This window comes from Motacilla alba, chromosome 7, assembly GCF_015832195.1.
Source record: "Motacilla alba alba isolate MOTALB_02 chromosome 7, Motacilla_alba_V1.0_pri, whole genome shotgun sequence".
Lineage (NCBI taxonomy): Eukaryota > Metazoa > Chordata > Aves > Passeriformes > Motacillidae > Motacilla > Motacilla alba.
The window spans coordinates 38,300,407-38,320,892 of NC_052022.1; the positions used below are offsets into that span (position 1 = coordinate 38,300,407).

At 51.9% G+C, this 20,486-nt stretch overlaps 1 protein-coding gene and 1 long non-coding RNA gene across 2 annotated transcripts; both read right to left on the bottom strand.

Moving 5' to 3' along the window:
• Nucleotides 1–4,589: 4,589 nt before the first annotated feature.
• CENPA (centromere protein A) lies at nucleotides 4,590–7,879 on the bottom strand. Its single transcript, XM_038142870.1, has 4 exons — nucleotides 7,611–7,879; nucleotides 7,018–7,109; nucleotides 5,730–5,807; nucleotides 4,590–5,084 (listed from the first exon to the last, which is right to left on the bottom strand). The coding sequence occupies exons 1-4, from the start codon at nucleotides 7,684–7,686 to the stop codon at nucleotides 4,950–4,952; spliced, it is 381 nt and encodes a 126-aa protein (XP_037998798.1). The 5' UTR covers nucleotides 7,687–7,879; the 3' UTR covers nucleotides 4,590–4,949.
• A 5,913-nt stretch (nucleotides 7,880–13,792) lies between these two features.
• LOC119703450 lies at nucleotides 13,793–20,445 on the bottom strand. The gene is made up of 3 exons (XR_005257635.1): nucleotides 19,238–20,445; nucleotides 15,990–16,094; nucleotides 13,793–15,391 (listed from the first exon to the last, which is right to left on the bottom strand). It is a non-coding gene; the product is annotated as an uncharacterized LOC119703450 (long non-coding RNA).
• Nucleotides 20,446–20,486: the final 41 nt, after the last annotated feature.

Genomic DNA, 20,486 nt, shown 5'->3' on the forward strand with positions numbered 1-20,486 from the left:
GGTTCTATAAGGCCCTGCTGTTTAGATGAATGACACTTGGTTTCACAGGATTCCATTGCCCCACAATATTCTCCTGGGTTCCAAGTGGCCACACTGTGTCACAATATTGGGCCCCTTGCTTCCACAAGCCATGGCTTGGTCCCAGTTGCCCCTGGGTTCCATGAGGCCACGTGTTCACAATTGACACTTGGTTCCATGAGATTCCATTGCATCACAATGGTCCCCAGCTTTCCATGAAGTTGTGCTGTGTCACAAAGGACACTGGATTCACAATGGACACCAAGTTCCACCTCTCCCTGCAATATCCCAGTATCACCTGATTTCAAGGAGGCCCTGTTGTGTTTGCAGTTGACACTTGATTCCCAGAGCTTGCATAGCGTGACAGTGGTTTCCTGGGTTCCCATAAGGCCCTCCTGTGTCACAATGGACACTTGCTTCCATCCGATTCCATTGCGACACAATGGCCCCCGAGGTGCCATAAGGCCTTGCTGTGTAATGATGGAGTCTTGTTTCTACTAAGCCTGGCAATGTTCCAGTGACACCTGTGTTGCATGGGGCCTCACTTTGTCAAAGTAGAACCTTGGATTCATGAGATTCCAGGCTGTCACAATGGTCTGCTGAGTTCCATCAGGCTGTGTTGTGTCACTGATGCCAAGATGATTTTTTGCCTTTTCTTTTCTATACCTTTTCTATAACTTTGATGTATCTTCGGTATTCTAAGCAGGCATACTTGTTCCTTTGTATTCCTTTTTATTTGTATGTATGCATGCTAAGAATACCGAGGATACATCAAAGTTATAATAATGGTACAGTAAAGAATAAGCAAAAAATCATCTTGGCATCAATGACAAAGTTTTTCCTTGTGGAACTCAACAGACCACTGTGTCACAAAGGAATCTGATGGGAGCAGGTATTCACTAAGGCACAGGAGGGCCTCATGGCACCCAGGAGACCACTGAGAAGCAATGCAAGCTCTGGGAACCAAGTGTCAACTGCAAACACAACAGGGCCTCATGGAAGCCAGGGGCCACTTGGATATTGCCAGGGCAGGTGGAACTCAGTGTCCATTGTGACACAGCACAGGCTCATGAACAACAGGAGAGCACAGTGACACCATGGAATCTTGGGGAACCAAGCGTCAGTTGCAAACAGAGCTGGGCCTCATGGAAGCCAGGAGACCAATCTGACATAATGGAATTCCACAGAATGAAGGCTGCGTTATGACACATCCGGGCCTCAAGGTACCAAGGAGACCACTGTGATGCAATCTCAAGGAACCAAGGGTCAATTATAAACACATCAGGCTCTCGTGACACTAAGAGAACATTGTGATGCAGTGGAATCTCATGGATCCAAGAATCTACTTTCAACAAGATGGCCCTCATGGGAAGCAGGTGCCACTGGGACATTGCCAGGCCTACCAGAAACCATTACTGCGCACCAAAGCCTCACGGCACCTGGGAGGCCACTGTATCGCAATGGAATTGGAGGGGAGCAAGTGTCCACTGCAACACAGCAGGGCCTCATGTAACTCAGGAGACCACTGTGACACAATGACATCTTGGGGAACCAAGTGTCAAACACAAACCAGTGCAAACACAGCAGGGCCTCGTGTAACCCAGGAGAACACTGTGACACAATGCAAGCTCTGGGAATCAAAAAAATGGAATTTGAGTGTTTTGGGGGAAAAATGGGGAATAATGAGGTTTATCTGTGAATAAAAAAATAGGATTAAAGGGGGCTTTCTGAAATACTACATGAAAAAGAGTTGTTGTTTTTTTTTAAAGGGGGATTTTGAAGAAAGATCAAGAGGGAAATGAGCAATTGGAATTTGAATAATTACAACAGAGTGAGATTTTTTTCTTTAAAAATACCTGAAACCTAAAACAGAGTTCAAAAGGGCTTTTTTTCCCCTAATGAATAAATTTTTAAAATAAAATAAACAACAAAAAAGGAGAATAAACAAGAAAATATTAAGAGAATAAAAAGCTTTATTTCTTTAAGACACTACCTAAAAATTGGGTTGATAAAAGGTTTTAATGAAAATTAGAAAAAAGCCAGGAAAATAAGAAATAAAAGTTTTTTGGTTTTTTTTTTTTTCCCTTAAGAACCAACTTCTTTTATTTGAAAAGAGCAAATAAAAGGAATTTTAAATTTAAAAAAAAAAAACCTTTTAAAAATAGGTCTTTTTTCCTGGAAGAAAATACAGTTCCAGCGTATAGTTCTCGGGGTTTTGTCCTGGAAAAATACTAAAACTGATCATTACAATTTTAGCTAAAAAAAAAGAAACAAAACCAAAAAACCAACAAAAAACCAACCAAACAAATAATTAAAAAAAAAAAAACAAACAAAAAACCCTACCAAAACCAAAAAGTAAACTGAAATAACCAGGACAAAGTGCACCTTCTTTTTTTTTTTTCTGTAGAAAGTGAGGAAAAAGGGGATTTTTTCCATGAAAAGTATTGAGGCATTTATTAAAAAAAATAAGATTCTAAAGGCTTTTGGATTAAAAAAATATTTCAAAATGGGTTTTTTGGTTTAAAATAACAAATCTGCAGCTGAGAGGTTGTTAGAGAAAGTGTAAAATTAGGTAAGACAGGAATTTTTAGGCAAAAACAAGCCCAGGGACTCAGGATTTCATTTTATGTGCTAAAAAGCCTGGAAATAAGTAAAAAAAAATCCAGGAAATTTGGGGATTTTGCATGGAAAACATGGGTTTTAGTTACCACAGATGGGAAGGAAGAGCCACCAGATCCCATCTTGTGCCATCTCTGTGAAAAACACTGAAAATCACTAAAAACAGTTATTTTATGGGAAAAATACATGTGAACCCTGGTGTGTCTCTAGAAGTCTCCAGATTATCCAAAAATGTCTTTTAATATCCCAAAATGCCTTTTTTCACCCCATGGAAAACTCTTGGGTCTTATTTTGTCCCCCACTGCCCCCAAATCCATCCCAAACATTCGAAACTCTAAAAATATTGTCCAAAATTCACCAAGTTTGGATTGAAATGGTTTTTCTTCCCAAATTCTCCCATTTTGGGTCAAAATATATTTTCCCCCCAATGCACTCCCTTTTGGTCAAAATAGAATTAAGCAGGGATTAAACATCCCTCCCCCCATCCTTCCCCACCACCTTGAGGCCACATCAGAGTCTCCATCTATATCAGATTCACTCCAAAACCAGATTAATTTTAACTAAAATCACCTAGATTCACATCAAAATGGGGTTAAAATGCTGACACAGACATCCCACCAACCCCTGCCCTTGATGCCACCTCAATACCCCATTTCCATTTCCCATTTCAACCTCCTGCTAAATAGGTGGCACTCAGAGTTAAAGACCACAGTTTTCTTGGTCACTCACCATTAAAAATACTTCTGGCCTCCAGAAGCCTTGGGCCTCCGCCTCAGACAAATGATTCAATCACCCCCTGCCAGAGGCATTCTCCAAATATATCCAGTTTCCAATACTATGTACGTCTGTTATACTTTTCCTGGAACTTTGCCATCTTGGCGGCTGTGTATCACACTGTTTTAGTAACAGTGTGCAGACTCTGACTATCATTTTTAATTTAGGGTTGTAATGTGATTTCATCATCATCAGATGTACTGCTGCTTTTAGGGTCCTTATAGATGTCAAAGCAATTTTCTGTCCAATCCTGTCCTGCCCACAATTTGCGTTGATAACTTTATTTGAAAGTTCAGTAACAAAAATATTCCCACCAAACTGAGCACCAGCCTGTCTGGGGAAAAACGAGGGTTGAGGAGACTCCAAAACTGGAGGTATCCCAAACCAAGTGGGTGGGGGTCGGGCTGGGATTTTAGGGGGGATATTTGGAGTCCCTGAGGTTTGGGGGCTCAGAGGGTACCCCAAGGATGGCAGGGATGGTAGGTTTAAGGGGATTTGGGGTCCCAGGGTAGGTTTTGGGTTCTGAGGTTCGGGAGGGGTCTCCAAGGCATGGGGAAGGGGGGGTTGGGGTGCCAGGGCAGGGCTGGGGTGGGGCGGGTCCGTTCTGGGGTCCCTCCCGCGCCCCCAGGCGCAGGCACGGCCGCTGCCGGTGCAGCGCCCCCTGCCGGTGCAGCGCCCCCTGCCGGTGCAGCGCCCCCGCGGGCCCCGCCCCTCCCTGCTCAGCAGCGCCCCCAGCGGCAGGAGCAGGAACAGCAGCTGGGAGCGCCCAGCACCCCCGCAGCCCCGCCCCCAAATGTGGCCCCAAGCCCCGCCCCAGAGAGGGGACCCTGTTGAAGCCCATGGACGAGAGACCTCCAGAGCCCCACCCTCATGGGGGTACTAAGCCCCACCCCCCACAGGCAGCCCTACCCACGTTCAAGCCACCTCTAAGCCCCGCCCCCAAAGCCCTGACCCCCGCTCCAAAAGCGAATGCCCTAAGCGCCACCCCCTGGGTGATCCCTCCACCACCACCATACATGGAACGCTTTAGGCCCCAAGACCTTCCTGGCCCCCATCCCAGGTGCCCTCACCCAAAACAGTCTCAAAGCCCTTCTCCCTGTGGGTTCTTCTCCCCTACAGGGTTCCCCCCTGTGGTGCCTCACCCCCAAATCCCCTCCATCCTCCCCAGCATCAGCACCTAGGGGTCACAAACATTTTATTGGGGTACAGCAAAACTGGGAGGGTCTCCACTAGGGTGGAGGTCCTGGGTAGGTTTCCCTAGGACTGGCATGCTAGTGATGGGGGTTCCAGGGGGATGATGGGTCGGGGTACTCAATAACCTGAGGGGTGCTGGACTAAGGAAAGGGACCTCCACCCTGGGATGGGTCCCTGAAGGGGTTGTTTGGGATCCTGAGGTGGGGGAGTCTATGGGGTGGGTCCACGTTGGGGGTCTTGGGGGACCCCATGGTGGGGGGGTCTCAGCATGACGGTCCCATGGGAGGTCCCAGTAAGATAAGGGGTGTGAGACTGTCAAGAGAGACCCCCCAGGGGGTCCCCATTCAGATGCCCCCCCCCTCAGGTCCCCGCAGGCGCCGGGCCAGCTGTAGATCCTTGGGGTACAGGGTGACTCGGCGGGCGTGCAGTGAACACAGGTACGCGTCTTCCAGCAGCCGCACCATGAAGGCCTCTGCTGCCTGTGTCCCAAAACCTGAGGGAGGGTCCCTAAAGCCCCCCAGCATGCCCCGACCCCCACACCTCCCCCCGAGGGCAGAGACCCCCCCCCCCCCCCCCGCCAAACACACACCCGGGGCGCAGGGTCCCTCCAAACCCACCCATGGATGACTGTGGGGACCGAAAAACCTTGTGCCTGTAAATGTCTTGGGGGGATCAACACCCAGTGACCCACCCTCAATCCCCAACAGACACCGGGAATAAGGGGAATAAGGGAACCTCCCCCCCCACCAGTGACCCTCTCAACATCCATGGAACCCTGTCCCAGAACCCATAGACTATTCCCCCCAGCCAGTGGAAACCCTCCTAGACTCCCCCTCTGCTCCCATCACACACACCCAACAAACCTCTCGGCCTCATCCAAACACCCAAAGAGACCTTCCTGGGCCTCCCCAGCCCCCCAGAGACACCCCCAGCACACACAGCCCCCCCTGCAGCATCCACAGGACCCCCTCCCCCAACCCCCATGGAAACCTTCTCCATACCCAGGAGATCCCCTCAGCCCCCTCCCCACCCCCCTGAGTCCCCTGGACACCCTGCAGCACCCACAGGACCCCTCCAGTCCCTCTGTGAACCCCCTCCACCCCACCTGGGCCCTCGAGCCCTACCTCCTGCAGTGCCAGCAGAGCCATGCGCTGCCAGCGGTAATCGACCCCGCGGGTGAAGACTAGGCAGAGCTCCCGCACCTGCGGCAGGGAGGGCACGGGGAGGGGGGCACATGAGGGCAGCGGGGTCACAGGAGTGATTCCCACACAGGAGTGAGGGGACATTGGGACAACGTGGAGGGGATATGGGGGCATTGGGGCCATCCCAGGCTGGAGCTACAACCATGGCAACACCCTGGAGACGTGGAGACACTGCCCTGGGACATCCCAGGGACCTGGGGACACCCTTGTGGCCACCCTGGAGACACTCTGGGGACACCCCAGGGAGAGGAACAGTGGGGACAGGAACACCTGGGTATACACTGGGGAGTGGGGATGTGCGAAAATCCTGATGGGGACACCCTGGGATCTCCCAGGTGGGATGCAGGGGGAAAGCACCACTCTGGGAACATCTTGAGAACACCCTCGGCCACGGGAACATGGGGACACTCCCCTGGGGACACCCAAATGCGACAGAGGGGCACAGTGCCAGCACAGCAGGAGCACTCAATCCATGCAGCCTCTGAAGGCGGCAGGACACAAGGATGTCTGGAACCACAGAAGGACATTGGGGGACATGCAAGGATGTTGTGGGAGGACAGGCCCACCATGTCACGGGGATGGGGAGGACACGGGTATGGGGAGGGCTGGAACAGGGTTGAGGGGGGGCCCTGGGGGAAAGGGACGGTCCTGAGGAGTCCCAGGGGGTGATCTGGAGTTCTGGGGGGTAACTTGGTAGGTCTGTAGGGGGTTGGAAAATCCCAGTGGGTTTTTGGGATGGGGTCTAAGGGAAGGTTGGAGGGTTCCCGGTTGGATTTCAGGGGGCCCAGGGTGGATTTGGGGTTGGATTTGAAGGGGTCCGAGGGATTGTTTAAAGGGTCCCAGTGGGTATTTGGAAGAGTCCTGTGGGGAGCTGAAAGGTCACAGGGTGGATTTGAAGGCTCTGGGGGAAGTTGCAGGGTCTGAAAGGGTTGATCTGGGGTGTCCTGGGACAGGTCTGGGGATCCCAGGAGAGGGGATCCAGAGTGGTTTGGAAGATTCCAGACAATGTTGGAGGTTCTGGGGTGAAACTGTGGGGGGGGTCCTGGAGGGGTCCCAAAGTAGATTTTATGGGTATCTGAGATGCTCTGTGTGGTCCCAGGGGAGTTTGACAGTCCATGGGGGGTGCTGGGGAGGTTCTGTGGGGGAAATTTGAGTGTCTTAGGATTTTAGGGTGCAGGAGTGTTCATTTTGGGATGTGGGGGGTTCTCACCAGGCGTGCGAAAGGGCCGGGGCGCAGCAGCAGGCGGGTGCTGCTCTGGTACTTGCGGATCTCCTGCAATGCCCGCTGACCTGGGCGGCGCCCTGCGAGGGCATAGGATAGAGGTCTGTGGGGGCTTTAGGGGATCTATTTGGCCTTGGGGAGGGCACAGATGGGGGGCTCTGAAGGAACATGGGGGGTATGGGAGATCTATAGGGCCTGGTGGAACACAGGGGGCTATAGGGGATCTATGGGCAGCTATAGGAGCCGGGGGGACAGGGGAAAGCTGTGGGGGTTATAAGGGATCTGTAAGGTCTGGGGGGACATTGTGGGTATGAGGGATCTAAAGGGAGCTACAGTGATGACCAATATAGGGGAGTTATAGAGCACAGGGATTATGGAGGTAGGGGGGCTATAGGGGAGAGGGAGTGTGGGGTGACTATAGGTGATGGAAGCATATAGGGCTATATAGGGCACCGGCTGGATGCGGAGGACAACAACAGGGGGAGTCCATAGGAATGCTCTAGAGGGGGGCCTAAAAGGGGGCTCGATGTAGGAGGTCCATAAGGGGTGTCTATAAGGGGAGTCCCCCGCCCCTCACTCACTGCGTGCCCGCGGCCGGGGCGATGGGGGGGCTGGGGAACCGCCGCGCCGTCGGGGGGTAGGTTTGGGGCGGGGCATGGCGTGGCCGAGTCCGCCGCAGGGTCAGGGCGAGTCCAGGAGGGGACCCGGCGGCCGGGAAGGGGCAGTCAGGGCGGGCTCAGGTGTCCGGGACCCCCACGCCACTCCCGGGTATCCCCAAGTCCCGCTCCCCGCCAGTGACGTCACGCCTGGGATCCGCCGCGCCGTTCAAATCTCCCGCCGCGCCGTTCAAATCTCCCGCCGCGCCGTTCAAATCTCCCGCCGCGCCGCTCGTGACGTCATTTCTCTCCCCACGCCAATCGGGACGCGCGGCCGCTGTGCGCCGCCGCACTCCGCGACTCGATGGCGCCGCGCCCGCCGAGGGCTCATTAGCATAACTCTGCATGGCCCCGCCCCCGGGCACCCCGCGCCTCGGTGCTCCCGGGGTAGTCTCAGTTACCGTCCCAATGCGGTGCCAGTACAGGCTCTGTAATCGTCCTAGTGTGATCTCGGTCACTCCCAGTGTGGTTCCCGTTGCTCCCGGTCATCTGCATAGTTCCAGTTACTCCCAGAATGACCCCAGTATGATTCCAGTCAACTGCAATATGATTCTAGTGCTTTTCAGTCACTCCTCGTGTGAGTCCAGTATGATCAAAACGACTCCCAGAATGATCCCTGTCACAGCCCCAACGGTCCAAATCAATTCCTGTCCCTACTAGAGTGATCCCAGTCACTCCCAGTATTATACCAGTTGCCCCCAGTGTGGTTCCACACACTCCCACTACGAACCCAGCATGGTTCCAGTTGTCCCCTCCTGTATGACCCTAGTTGCCCCAGTTGTGGTCCCAGTACCCCCAACATGGTTCCAGCATCTTCCATTTGCTCCCAGTGTGTCTTCAGTTGGCTCCCAACATGGTCCCAGTAGCTCCCCATGCCTTCCAGTACCCAGTAGGGGTCAGTCAAGGATTACAACTGTCCATGAAATCCACTGGGATAAGCAGATTGGGGCGTTAGTGAACTCATGGTGGCCCATGTGGGCTTTGGGGTCTCATGAGGACATTGCCTCACAGACCTCCCAGTTAAGCACGAGTTTTCCCAGTGAGCCACCACACTCCTCATTTGACTCATCAAGCCTCCCAGTTGCCCCTAGTTGTCCACCCAGGCCAGATGTTGAACAGGACTGGCCCCAACACTGAGCCCTGGGGAACCCAGCAGTGCCCACCCCCAGCTGGCTGTGGCCCCATTCCCACTCTTTCTTGGCCTGGCCACCAGCCAGGTGTTCCCAGTGAGAGACACCTGTCCCAGCCGCGAGCTGTAGGTGCTCCAGGAGAGGCAGGGAGATGGAGGCAGCGCCAAAGGCTTTGCTGAGCTGCAGGCAGACACACCCACACATGTCCAACACCCACCAGGGCCACCTGGGCACAGCAGGAGATCAGGTGAGTCAGGCAGTACCTGCCTTTCCCAAGCCCTGGCTGATCCCAGTGCCCTGGTTTTCTTGTCCATGCTGTGGGTTCCCCCAGGGAATCTGTTCCAGGGCTGTCCCAGCACCAAGGCCTGGAGTTTGCTAGATCCTTCTGGCCCTGGTCTCAGTGGCTGATAGTCATCTCCAGTATGGTTCCAGTCATTCCCTGTATGATCCTAGTCACTCCCACTATGATAAAAGTATGATTCCAGCGTGGTCCCAGTTGCTTCCATTTACCCCCAGTATGATTCCCCTTTCTCCCTGTCACTCTCCAGCATGGTTCCAGTCGTTCCCTGTATGATCCTAGTTACCCCAGTTGCTCCCAGTATGGTCCCAGTAGCTCACGGTGCCTCCCCATGGCCAGTGGGGGTCAGTTGAGGGCTGCAGCTGTCCATAAAATCCATTTGGGGGAAAAGGACTCACAGGTGATGTGGGGGGATATGGAGGGACATGGAGGCACTGTCCTGCTGTAACTGAAACTGCAAGAAAAACAAAAACTCTGCAACAACATTTCTACTTTAAGAGAATTAAGGCATGACTTTATTCTGGCCAGGATGTTGTTCTGGCCAGAATGTGCAACAGAGATAATTTCATCCACACATTGCCTGTGTTGAACAGAGAAAACCATTCCATCACACACGGCTCTTTACTAGATTTTTCACATACCTACACAGTCAAAACCCAGAAAAGTTCCTTGGTTCAACATTCATTGGCCACAAGTTACACAGTTCTTTGTATCTGGTTTCCTACTGGTTATTGGTCCCTTTGCCTCCAATGCTAACTAGGTCCTCATTCTTCGTTCTCTTATTGATCTTTTCTCAGACCAAGTGTCTCTGACACACCAGGAAGGAAGTTCGGGTGTTGACGGTCACTTCTCTCTTGAGCATCCTCTTGCAACTCCCAATCCATTGGGATGTCAAGCTCATCAGGCCTTGCCCGGGGAACAAAGTCTCTTGAAAAGAAACTTCCGTTCCCTTCCCCCTGGCAAAGATGAACAAAACCCCTGACTAAAGTTAGTTTAAAATTTTAGGAATTGCATAATTTCTAACACTGCCCCTCCCCATGGACACAGTACCCTCATTGCCACCCTGTGTCCCCCCCCTCATGTACACACATGTCCCCAGGGTCCCTCATGTGTTCCTCATGTCCCACCTTCATGTCTTCTGTGTGTCCCCGATTTTCCCATGTGTCTCCCATGTTCCCACCCTATCCCCCATACCCCAATGTCCGTGTCCTGTGTCAGGAGGTGCCTGGATTCTTCCTGGCCAGCTGGGACATCACTCTAGTGGCTCTGTGTTCCTCTGGGAGAGAAAAAATAGAGAGGGGAAAGACCCTGAACACAGGGTGGGAGGGAAGACCGCAACAGTGTGGCGAACAAGATGGGGCAAGAGCATCCTTCCTCCACTTCATTTTTGAGACCCTGCCAGTGGGACAGGGGACACTATACCCCTTCATGGAACGAGTCCCTGCCCAGGGACTCGTGCCCCTCTGTAGGGAGCTGGGACCCCCCTCCCCCCAGCCCTTCAATTAATGGCCTTGAGACACTCACATGTAACTGATTTATGTTCCTGGAACTGAGACCTTCCCCATAAGACAGAGACACCCCCAAAAGTGGGACATCCCCCCATGTGAGTGGGCACAGAGCTCCACCATCAGCCCCTGCTCCCCCCCACCAGGGACCCCCAGGGCCCCTCTGGAACTGACGGTGGCACTAAGCAAGGTGGTCACCAAGCCCACCTGTGTGGGCAGGGGGCCATAGGGAGGCCAAGGCCCTATTTGGGGCAGCTTCAGGGCTGGGGGCCCAAAGAGGGACCCCAGCTCTGGGAATTTGCTGACAGAGGAATGGAGAAGAATACATTGGCAATGTCTATGGTGGCACCATTTTGCTGCCTTGGACTCCAGCTCACACTGAAGTTCCAACATGTCCAGCATGGCAGCACTCAGTGATGGCATGACTTCATTCAGGCCATGACAGCCCACTGTCAGTGTCCACTGTCCACGGGACTCAGGCAGGGGCTAATGTGGAGCTATTGAGGGGTGAGCGAGTCTTGCTGAGCATGCCCAGCTCTCCAGTCCACGGATCAGCTCATGGACAGGCTCCTGAAGTCCCAGTCAGTGCCATGTTGCCAATGGGACACTGTTGTACTGGCCATCAGTACCTGCTGTTCTTCAACTACCTCAGCAGTCCCCAGCAGAAGGGTCCTCTGAAAGACCAAGCAAGGGATTTAGCTGTCTTAATTTCTTCTGTCTCCACAGGATCTCTCCCAAAGCCCAATAGTGTCCTTTTGGGTCCTTGAAATACCTCTCCTGAGGTGATCTGTGCCAACGATACATGAAGCCTCTAGGCCAGCAACAATGGCATTTTTCTGCCACTCATGCCCAGTCGGGAGCACTTCAGCTTCCAGGATAGTCCCCGTTGGCATCCTCCTGTCATCCCAGAAACAGAGGTGGATTCTGCCCCTGCATGATGGCATCAGGGTACATTGTGCACCCGTGTCAATGAAAGCCTTGTGCTCCCGTGGCTCTGCTGTGCCAGGCCATGGATCCACACAGTCCAACAGACCCCACTGTCCTTCTCCCACACCTGGCTGGAGCCAGGGACCCTCTAGCTCTGATCATGGTACTTGTTGCTCGCTTCTTGTAAATATGACCTGGAGGTCCCTTCCAGAGGGTCAGAAGTGACATCAGCCCTTCAATTCTGCCAGAGGACTTGGCCAGTGGAAACTGAGTGGCATTTTTCCTTGAAGAGTTATCTGTGGTGGTTAAATTTTCCTCTCAACTCACATACCTGTGATGCCAAGGCAGAGGTGGGTTTTCCATCCCACTTCCGTATGTCTTCACCATGGTCAGGCAAGTAAAACCACAGGTTACCTTGTGGTGTGCCTCTCTCTCTTGAGCAGGGGGCACTTGCCCCCTATAGACTCCAGTCTATGCTAGTGGGGCATAGGGCACTTCTTTCAGTCGCTGGAGGTCTTTTCCACAGACAAGATGCAGGCCCATAGGGTTAAAAAGATACTGTTTTCATATTGCCAGTTTGGTAACGAAATTATCCACTCTTTGTTCTCCTTTCCATGACATCACTGCCAATGAGTTGGTGTATGGTGATGGCACCTCAGTAAGAACTTCCACCACATGGCTGATGTACACTGAGCCTCATCTGGGTCTTCAGGGGACTGTAGGTCTGGACACAATTCTATGCCACGTGTCCCAGGATGATCCTCCCTGAGCAGGAAGTCTGGACCAGATGACCCACTGGTCCCTTCCAACCAAACTGATTTTATTATTCTGTGAAAGCAGGAGCAACTCACAGGTGATGATGGCATACAGACAACTGGGAGAAAGAAAGTTGTGCCAGTTACAAGGAAGAATGATAGCACAGGGAGCAGGACAGAGGGATACAGAGAGGAGAGATGGCACAGGGATGAATGATGGCACAGTGTTACCGTATATTAGCTGGTCTGTGATAGGCAAACCAACAAGCCCCTAGTTTGACTGACAGGGCCTCGCCCAGTCACATATCTCCCAAGGCTGCAGGCATTTCCTTGGCCAGGACCCAAAGGGGTGTAGAGTTCTGACTTATGAAAGTATCCAGACGGGGTTTTTCAAATGTCCTATATAAGCAAGGCCTTGGGAAATAAAAGCTCTCTGTTGCCACATGAACATTGGGGTTGTTGCGGTTTGATTTTATTTTATTGATTCCTTGTCAAGTGGTGTGTTCTGTTGTACCCCCATGTTGTCCCCAAGTTGGTTTACCCCTGGGTTTTACCCTCCCTCCAAGCTGTCCCTCATGCCATTCCCCGCCCTTTGTTCCAGCTCTTTCCCTGCCTGTCAAGACAACCCAGCCCTTGATTCCCAAACCTTCCCTGCCACTTAAACCTCGGGCCAATCCCTGACTGCACTACTCCTTCGGTATTCCCCTACTCCTGGAAGCCCCATTGGCCCATGTGACCCATCCTCTCCACCCTCCTATGCCAACTGGCCCCGGACACTTGATGTAATCCCCTCACTCCTCCCCTGGGAATTCCCTATTGGTTAGCTGTTTGTATCCACCCCCTGACTTGTATCTGTACAAAAGCCCTTGGACAACACAGCTAGGGGCTTTTTGGCCTGCTCCTGTTGCGTGGAATTAACTGTTCCATGTGGAACCTCAAGATGGAGAGCCTCCTCCTTTCTCCTCTGCCTGGTCCCTGTTGTGTCTTGTGTCTGGCACCTTACAGCAAGTGACTCTAAAGGTTCTGCCTCTGGTAAATCCCCATCCTGAGGCAGTTACCCACTCCTGGTGTGGCACTGGAGTTCTAGGAGCTAGCCTGGGTTCCGGCAGCCACTTCAGTGGTGAGTGGTCTTTGTCTCCTGCCATCTTCCTTCCACCCCCGCCTGACACAGCACAGGGAGCAGGACAGAGCAACAGAGAATAAAGCAGGAAGAGGCGCATGAGGGAGGAAGGCAGGGAGAAGGTTCCCTCCCCACTGGACTCCATAAAATTAATCACAGAAGCGATCTAATTGCCTTCCATGATGGGAGAGTTCCTGGATGGATGAGGGGAGTGAAGTGGGTTGCTCCCTTGGCAGCCTTTCAGAAGGACTCAGCAGGTGGGAGAGGTGGGCAGAGAGGAACCTCACCTGTCCTGCCACATCCCACAGGGCTGAGAGAACAAAAACCAGCTGAGAGCAATGAAACACTGTTATAGATATATATTATAATATTGGCTTTGCGCAAATATTAAAATGGATTTGATACGTGTGATGTTAAAGTAACTTTGTTATAAAGATATCGTTGGTATTTCTACTGTTAATTAAGCTTAGACATAGTAGCAAAATAGCTATACTTGTGTTAAAATGGGTTTATGTTATGTTAAATCAAAATGGATGGGATAACATCCAATGAACACAGGATGAGGACACCTGCTACAGATATGCCAACTATCAGCACTCACCATCTGAAGAAAGCATGAACCAAGGCCCAAACTAGAAGTGATAAGGAGAAGGGGCCAAAACCACAGCCAAGAAATACACAAGCTCTAAAAAGGCAGACCAAAGGAGGGTCTGTGTAAAATAGTTCCTGGAAAATATAAACTAGTTTATGGATATGCATAAGGGTCTATGAATGTGCAACAGGCTGATGTAATTGGAAAGGTATTTAAGGGGTATCCTCAAAGGTAACAGTATGGTCTTGGCTCAGTGCCAAGATACTCTTGGCCATAATAACCTTTGCTTTATGGTCCTTGTCTCCTATTGTCCTTTATTATACTTTTAAAAAATTCTCAGGAGAGTGAATGTGTTTTTCACAAACAGTCACAGTTCTGTTTCCTTCAAACTCAAACCTGGAGAAAACTCCATCCATCTCTTCAGGGACACAAATTAGGTCTCACCTCCCAAACCCCAAACATTCTGAGGCGAGGTGATTGTGCCAGACCAGGACCTTTTTTGGTCGATCTCCAGAGGCCCTTCCAGCCCCAACTATTCTTTCACTGCTCAAAACACAGGCAAGAGCCTCAGCAACCAGTATTTGGGTAGTTTTCCTCAGCTTCTAAAGTTTCCTGATACTTTTCCTCTGCCATTTCAGGATCCTCACTTAAGGAAAAATGAGGTGTCAGGACCTGCTGGATCTCCCCAAATTCCCTCCCCAAACCCTGCAGCAGCAGGGAGAGTCTGCCATGTCTGAGTGAAAATATTTTATTTTTCATAACAAACATATGGAAAATGCTGCTTTTATCTCTAAACCCTTTAGGTCTTGCCTGACACACCTCATATCACTTCAGAACAGGTGATTTATAAACCTTAAAATCCTTGAGAAAAATAACATTCCCAGTTTAATTTTATTTTGGTGCAGTCAAGACTGGTCTTGTGGGATTTGGTGATGTTTACTGGGAGAAGCCCAGCAAAGGAAAATTATGAGCAAGGGAAGGGTAAGTTCTGCAGAAGTTAAAGTCTTGAGAGCAAAGTATCTGCCTTGCAGATGTGCTGCCAGGGAGATTAATAAGTAACATCATCATAATCTCTTTAAACACTGACCTCTTGCATAACACAGCCCAGACAACTTATGGAAAGTAAAACATTTTCAAGCAGCAAATCCATGGCCAGAGTCACATGCAATGTACGCAGCTCGTTCTTGGCCAGGTGCAGCTCCTTCAGTTGTGTCAGGTTGCAGAAGACCTCAGGGCCAAGGCTGTGCAGTCCTGCATTCTCCAGGTTCAGGCTGTGCAGTTGCTCAGATTCTTGAAAATGCCGGCAGGCAGGTGGCCCATCCCACCGTTGCTGGCAGCCACCATTAGGTACTGTAGTGTGGAGACCCTGGGGGCATCCCCTGGGTTGGGGAAACACAAGAAGCTTCCCTCAAAAAGCCGATCAGACCCCATTGGCTCCTTCCCCTGTTCCCATGTCTGTTCCTGTGTCCCTGAGCCACTCCCTCCCTATTCCCTGATTGGCCCTTATCTTTGTACGCCCCAAAACCAGGGTCACCCCCGGGGTCTCTCGGGAGAGAAACCTGAACCCTCTATTTGGATGTGCCTGGGACCTGAACATGTTACTGCGTGGCTGAATTAAACATCTGTGGATATTATGCAAAGGCCCTTTTTGCTTTTTTACCCTGGACTTTACTAGCAGCTATTCAGGCTGCAACACTGCAGCTGTGCCAGGTCAGCGAAGGCATCGGCAGGGATGGCCGAGAGCGAGTTCTGTGACAGGTAGAGCGAGCGCAAGGAACTGAGGCCCTGGAAGAAGCGTTGTGGGACCACACGCATCCCACATGGCTGCTGTGTTGGCAGCTTCAGATCACAGAGGTTATGCAGGTAGCGGAAAGGCAGCAGCTGCCGCAGGTGTCGGCTCAGGTAGCACGGCGCATTGGCACACAGGTGCAGCACGCCCAGTGTCACCTGCACCGGCTGGAATGTGGCCACGCTCACCTCCAGGAGCCGGTTGCGGTCCAGGTACAGCCTGTAAAGCCACAGGAGGCCCTGGAATGCCTTGGCTGCCAAGTGTCACCGGTTGTTCCCGCCCAGGTCAAGGGTCTGCAGGTGGTGACAGAATGACCCACTCATTAGATGAGGGAAGGGTGGTGGATGTATATTTATAGACATCAGTAAAGCCTTTGACACTGGAGAAGCTGGCTGCTCATGGATTGGACAGGGGAACTGTTTGCTGGATGAAAAACTGGCTGATGCCCAAGCCCAGAGAGTGGTGGGGAATAGAACTAAACCCAGCTGGGGCCAGTGTAGCAGGACATGTTCTCTGCCACAAGAGCTTGCTAATTGGTGAAATAAATCACTAAAGACTGCTTGTCTCATGGTTATTTGGGTGCCATGGAAGTGACACTTGTAGCCGACAATAAACATCTTGCTGTGGAAGCAAGGTTGTGGAAAGATAAGCTGGAATTTCTGACAGACATTTTACTTCACAATCTATTAAAGCTACACCAAGCTTTCACAAAGTAGAAGTTTTTGCACATTTCCTGGAAATGTGTGGGGCTTTTCCCCCAAAGTTGGGATGCTGGTTTTGTGGTTCCTCTCTTGAGGGTTGAGTGAAAGGACTCTGTGCACACTCTTGCCAGTTTGGTGGTAAATTACATTGACTCCTAGCCTATATTATTTCTTTCCTAGCTTTAATATAGGTACCTTAATGTTGTGCACTGTTTTATGTAATCTACTAGTAGTTCTTTTGTTTTATACCGTGTAGTAAGTAACTCTGTTCAAGACCTTTTGTCTATTATCTCCTGTCTATTCAATATATAACTAATTTCATAATAGACCTCATCTGCCACTCAGAACTTGCAAGCCAGAGTGGTTTAGGTGCAGGCCACCTAATTCAAGCTGTACCCAAAAATCTTTGCCTAAGACAGGGCTTGTCTGAAACTCCCACTCTATCCATAACACCCAATTACTTGTGGGTGACCTCAAGAGTCAGTGCTGGGTCCAGTCCTGTTCAACATCTTTATTGATGATCTGGATGAGGGGATCAAGTGGAAGTCAAACTAAGTTCACAAATGACACCAGCTTGTGTGGGAGTGTGGATCTGCTGGAGGGCAGAAAGGCTCTGCAGAGGGATCAGGACAGGCTGGATCAAGAGGCTGAACCTGTCTTCTCCCAGTTGGGATGCCTGTTGGGTAGGAATCATGCCCCAAGTGCCTCCACCTGAGGGACTGGAAAGGGCTGGACCAGTTCCTGAGAGACTCCATTCCTCCCCAACTCATCTGCCCCAGGAGCTTTTTCATCAGGTTTTCTCTTGATGTCTCTTCCTGAAGCATGAGTGATGGAGTAGCCTGGAGGGGCACCTGGGGTCAGCCAAGGTCGCCTACCCCAAGCCTCCCCCACTTTTAAAATCCCAGGCTGGTTTGGGTTGGAAGGGACTTCAAAGGTCATCTTGATCCACCCCCTGCCATGGGCAGGGACATCTTCCACTATCCCAGGTTGCTCCAAGCCCTGTCCAACCTGGCCTTGGACACTTCCAGGGATGGAGCAGCTGCAGCTTCTCTGGACAACCTGTGTCAGGGTCTCACCACCATCACAGGGAGGAATTTCTTCCCAATATCCCATCTTATCCTGCCCTCTGGCAGGTGAAAACCCTCACCCTCCACCCCGTCCCCTGACAAAGACCCTCCCCAGCTCTCCTGGAGGCCCCTTTCTATATTATATTTTATCTCTCTATTAGATTTATACGTACATACATATCAGCCCAAAAAGTGGCTCAGGCAGTCCATGACTAGTTGCGACCACCTGGGCTAGCCCCTCTTGGGGGCTGTGGGGGAGTGCCGGGAGTTTGGGCAGATCTATGGGTTATTTTAGAGAGCCTCAGAAGGTTGTAGAGGGAGATTTGGGAGGGTCCTGAGGGGTTTATAGGGTGTTCTGGTGGGGGGGAGCTATGGAGCATTTTGAGGGGATTCTGAGGGTATTTGGGATCTACTGGGGAGTCTATAGGGGATGGAGGGGGTCTCAGGGGTTTTAGCGGGGGTCTCTGGGGTTTACACAGGGTTTACACAGGAGTGTATACTCCAGGTCCCCAAAATCCTGTCAACCTGTTCTTCATCTGACAGGATTTATCTCCACCTGTCAGGGAAGTTGACCACACAGACTCTGTTCCTGATTCTCATGAAATTTTGATGTGCGCAACATGCAGGAATGTTTTTCCTGCAATTTCCCTGGCTCCAAGAGGGACCACGGGAGTGGCACGAAAAAGTACGGGATCTTGTCCATCCTCCACACCGGCAATTGCAATTTTGATTCAAATTTTAATTAAAGGCTGAACTGTTGCTGATACTGTGACAGAGTCGGCGTCTTTCTCTACATTGTTGTCATCACACCAATTCCCAGGAGACACTCAAGGGGTGCTTGAGGGATCATTAAAGGGTCTGGAGGGGCACTTAGGGGGCAGGGAGGCAGCTGGAGAGCCCTTGGGGGTCTGAGGGGACACACAGGGGGCATTTTGGGGGCAAGTAGGGTGTTGGGGAAGATGAAACAAGAACGCCTTATAAATATGATTGCCTGGCAAAAGATTTTAAGACTACGGAAACTATAAGTGAGAATGAAATGAAAGCACGCTTTGAGATACCTTAGTTACTGAACAACTAGAAAACAGTGGTATGGCCAGCTGAAGGTAATCCCTTTTTGATGAAAACAATACCCTCTGCTTCTAGACAGGTCCAAGGGTCAGAGCAGACCCTAGTAGCTTAGCAGAATGGATCCAAAGAGTAGTTTTTAGGGTTTAGAATGTAACACAGTATGGTAATGTAATAATTCTTATAAGCTGTGTGTCAATGCTATAGGATTTGTATCTTGTATTAGATTGGTTAGTGAGAATTAGAATATTCAACACAGAAGAAGATTTATTGTATTGTAACGGGAACCTCCCTCTCATCCTATTTACCACGCTCTTAGCTTCTTTCTCCTTACCACTCTCTTTACTTCTCTCGGGCCTGCTCCGAGCTGCGGCTGGCAGCTCCAAGCAGGGCCCCTGCACCCACGCCTTTTGCAGTAAACTGCATGTTCCACGACCTGGCTTCAGAGATCTCTTGTCTTCGTCCGTCCCGACCGTCCTACCCCCCGTCGCTCCTACAGCAGGGGACGGGGGACGGGGGGGACGGACTTCGGGACCCCGAGGGGCACTTGAGGGTCAGGAGAGGGAAACTGGGGGTACTTACGGGGTCCCGGGGGGCACTTACGATTTCGGGGAGCACTTGGGGAGCAGCTGGGACGGAACTTAGGAGACAGTCCCAGCTCTGACGGGACTCTCAGGGACCGCGCGGCATGACTGGAACCGCAGTCCCAGCTCTATCGGCATCCTTCGGGGCCCCGCGGTCTTTCGGGAGTTGTAGTCCAGGAAGTGAGTAAACTGGCGCGGAACCAGCGGCAATGGGCGGCGGGGGGGAGGGCACGAGGGATTTTTGGGGGCTCAGTAGGAGCTTCTGACGCCTCCATGACCCCCCCCCCCCCCAAGCGCCCTCAGGGGCGGAGGGACACCACAATGCGCCGGCGCCACCGCGGCCGTGTGAAGGTGAAGAAGACAGGTGAGCCCCACTCCCACGGGTTTGGGGGTTCCCCGTGGCGCCCCTATAGACTTCCTGGTCCCCACAGACCTCCTAACGCTGTCCTGGGCCACCCAAAACATCCCACAGACCCCCGGACCGTTAAAGACCCCTCCCCCAAGCCCTACCTGGACACCCAAGATCTTTCACAGATTTTCCTCAACACTCCTAGAGTCTCCCCAAAAAATCCCATAAACCTCTTCTAGATGCCCTATAGACACCCAGTGCGCTCCCAACCACTCCCGATTTCCAGGGCTCCACATACACCCCCCCCCCCCCCAAATCCCTTCCTCAGAGCCCCTCCAAAAACCCCGAAGACCCTCACGGACCCCCTAGAGACACCCAGCACCCCACCAACAGCCACTTTTGAGCCCCCAGAAGCCCCCAAATGCTCTTGGGGACATTTGGAGGGAGAGGGGATTGGGGGCAATCCGAAAGGTTGGGGAGGTAAGGGAGGGAGTTTTGGGGGGTCTCCCCACCTCCCTGGTGCAATTTTGCGGTGTCATTGCTTTATTGGCCCCACCATGGGCTGGGGATGCCCAGGTGGGCATTCCAAGAGCGTCTGGATGGCCCTCGGGGAGGGAAGGGAGAGCAAATGGGGAGTTAGGGGGACCTGGGGGAGGCAGAGACCCCTGAAATTTGGGGGTGGGGATGTCCTACTGAAGGCGTCCCCTTACGGCCTGGTGGTGGCATCGCAGCATCCAGAGGAGAAGGTCCTCAAGAGGGCCTGGGGGGGCTGCATGTCACGGGGGGTGGAAGTCCCACAAGTGTTCCCCCGGCCCCACAAGGGACTTTCTGAGAGGGACTTTCTGAGCCAGAAGTGTCTCCCCAACCCACAACTGCCCCCTCAGCCCCTCAAGTGACCGCCTCAGATGACCACCTTAGC

Excerpts from the sequence above, each read along its gene's own strand:
- CENPA (XM_038142870.1), bottom strand. The coding sequence starts at position 7,686 with ATGCCCCGCCCCAAACCTACCCCCCGACGGCGCGGCGGTTCCCCAGCC. Across the intron at positions 5,808-7,017 it reads CCGGCCCTTTCGCACGCCTG|GTGCGGGAGCTCTGCCTAGT; the intron begins GTGAGAACCCCC and ends TCCCTGCCGCAG. Across the intron at positions 5,085-5,729 it reads CTCTGCTGGCACTGCAGGAG|GCAGCAGAGGCCTTCATGGT; the intron begins GTAGGGCTCGAG and ends TTTGGGACACAG.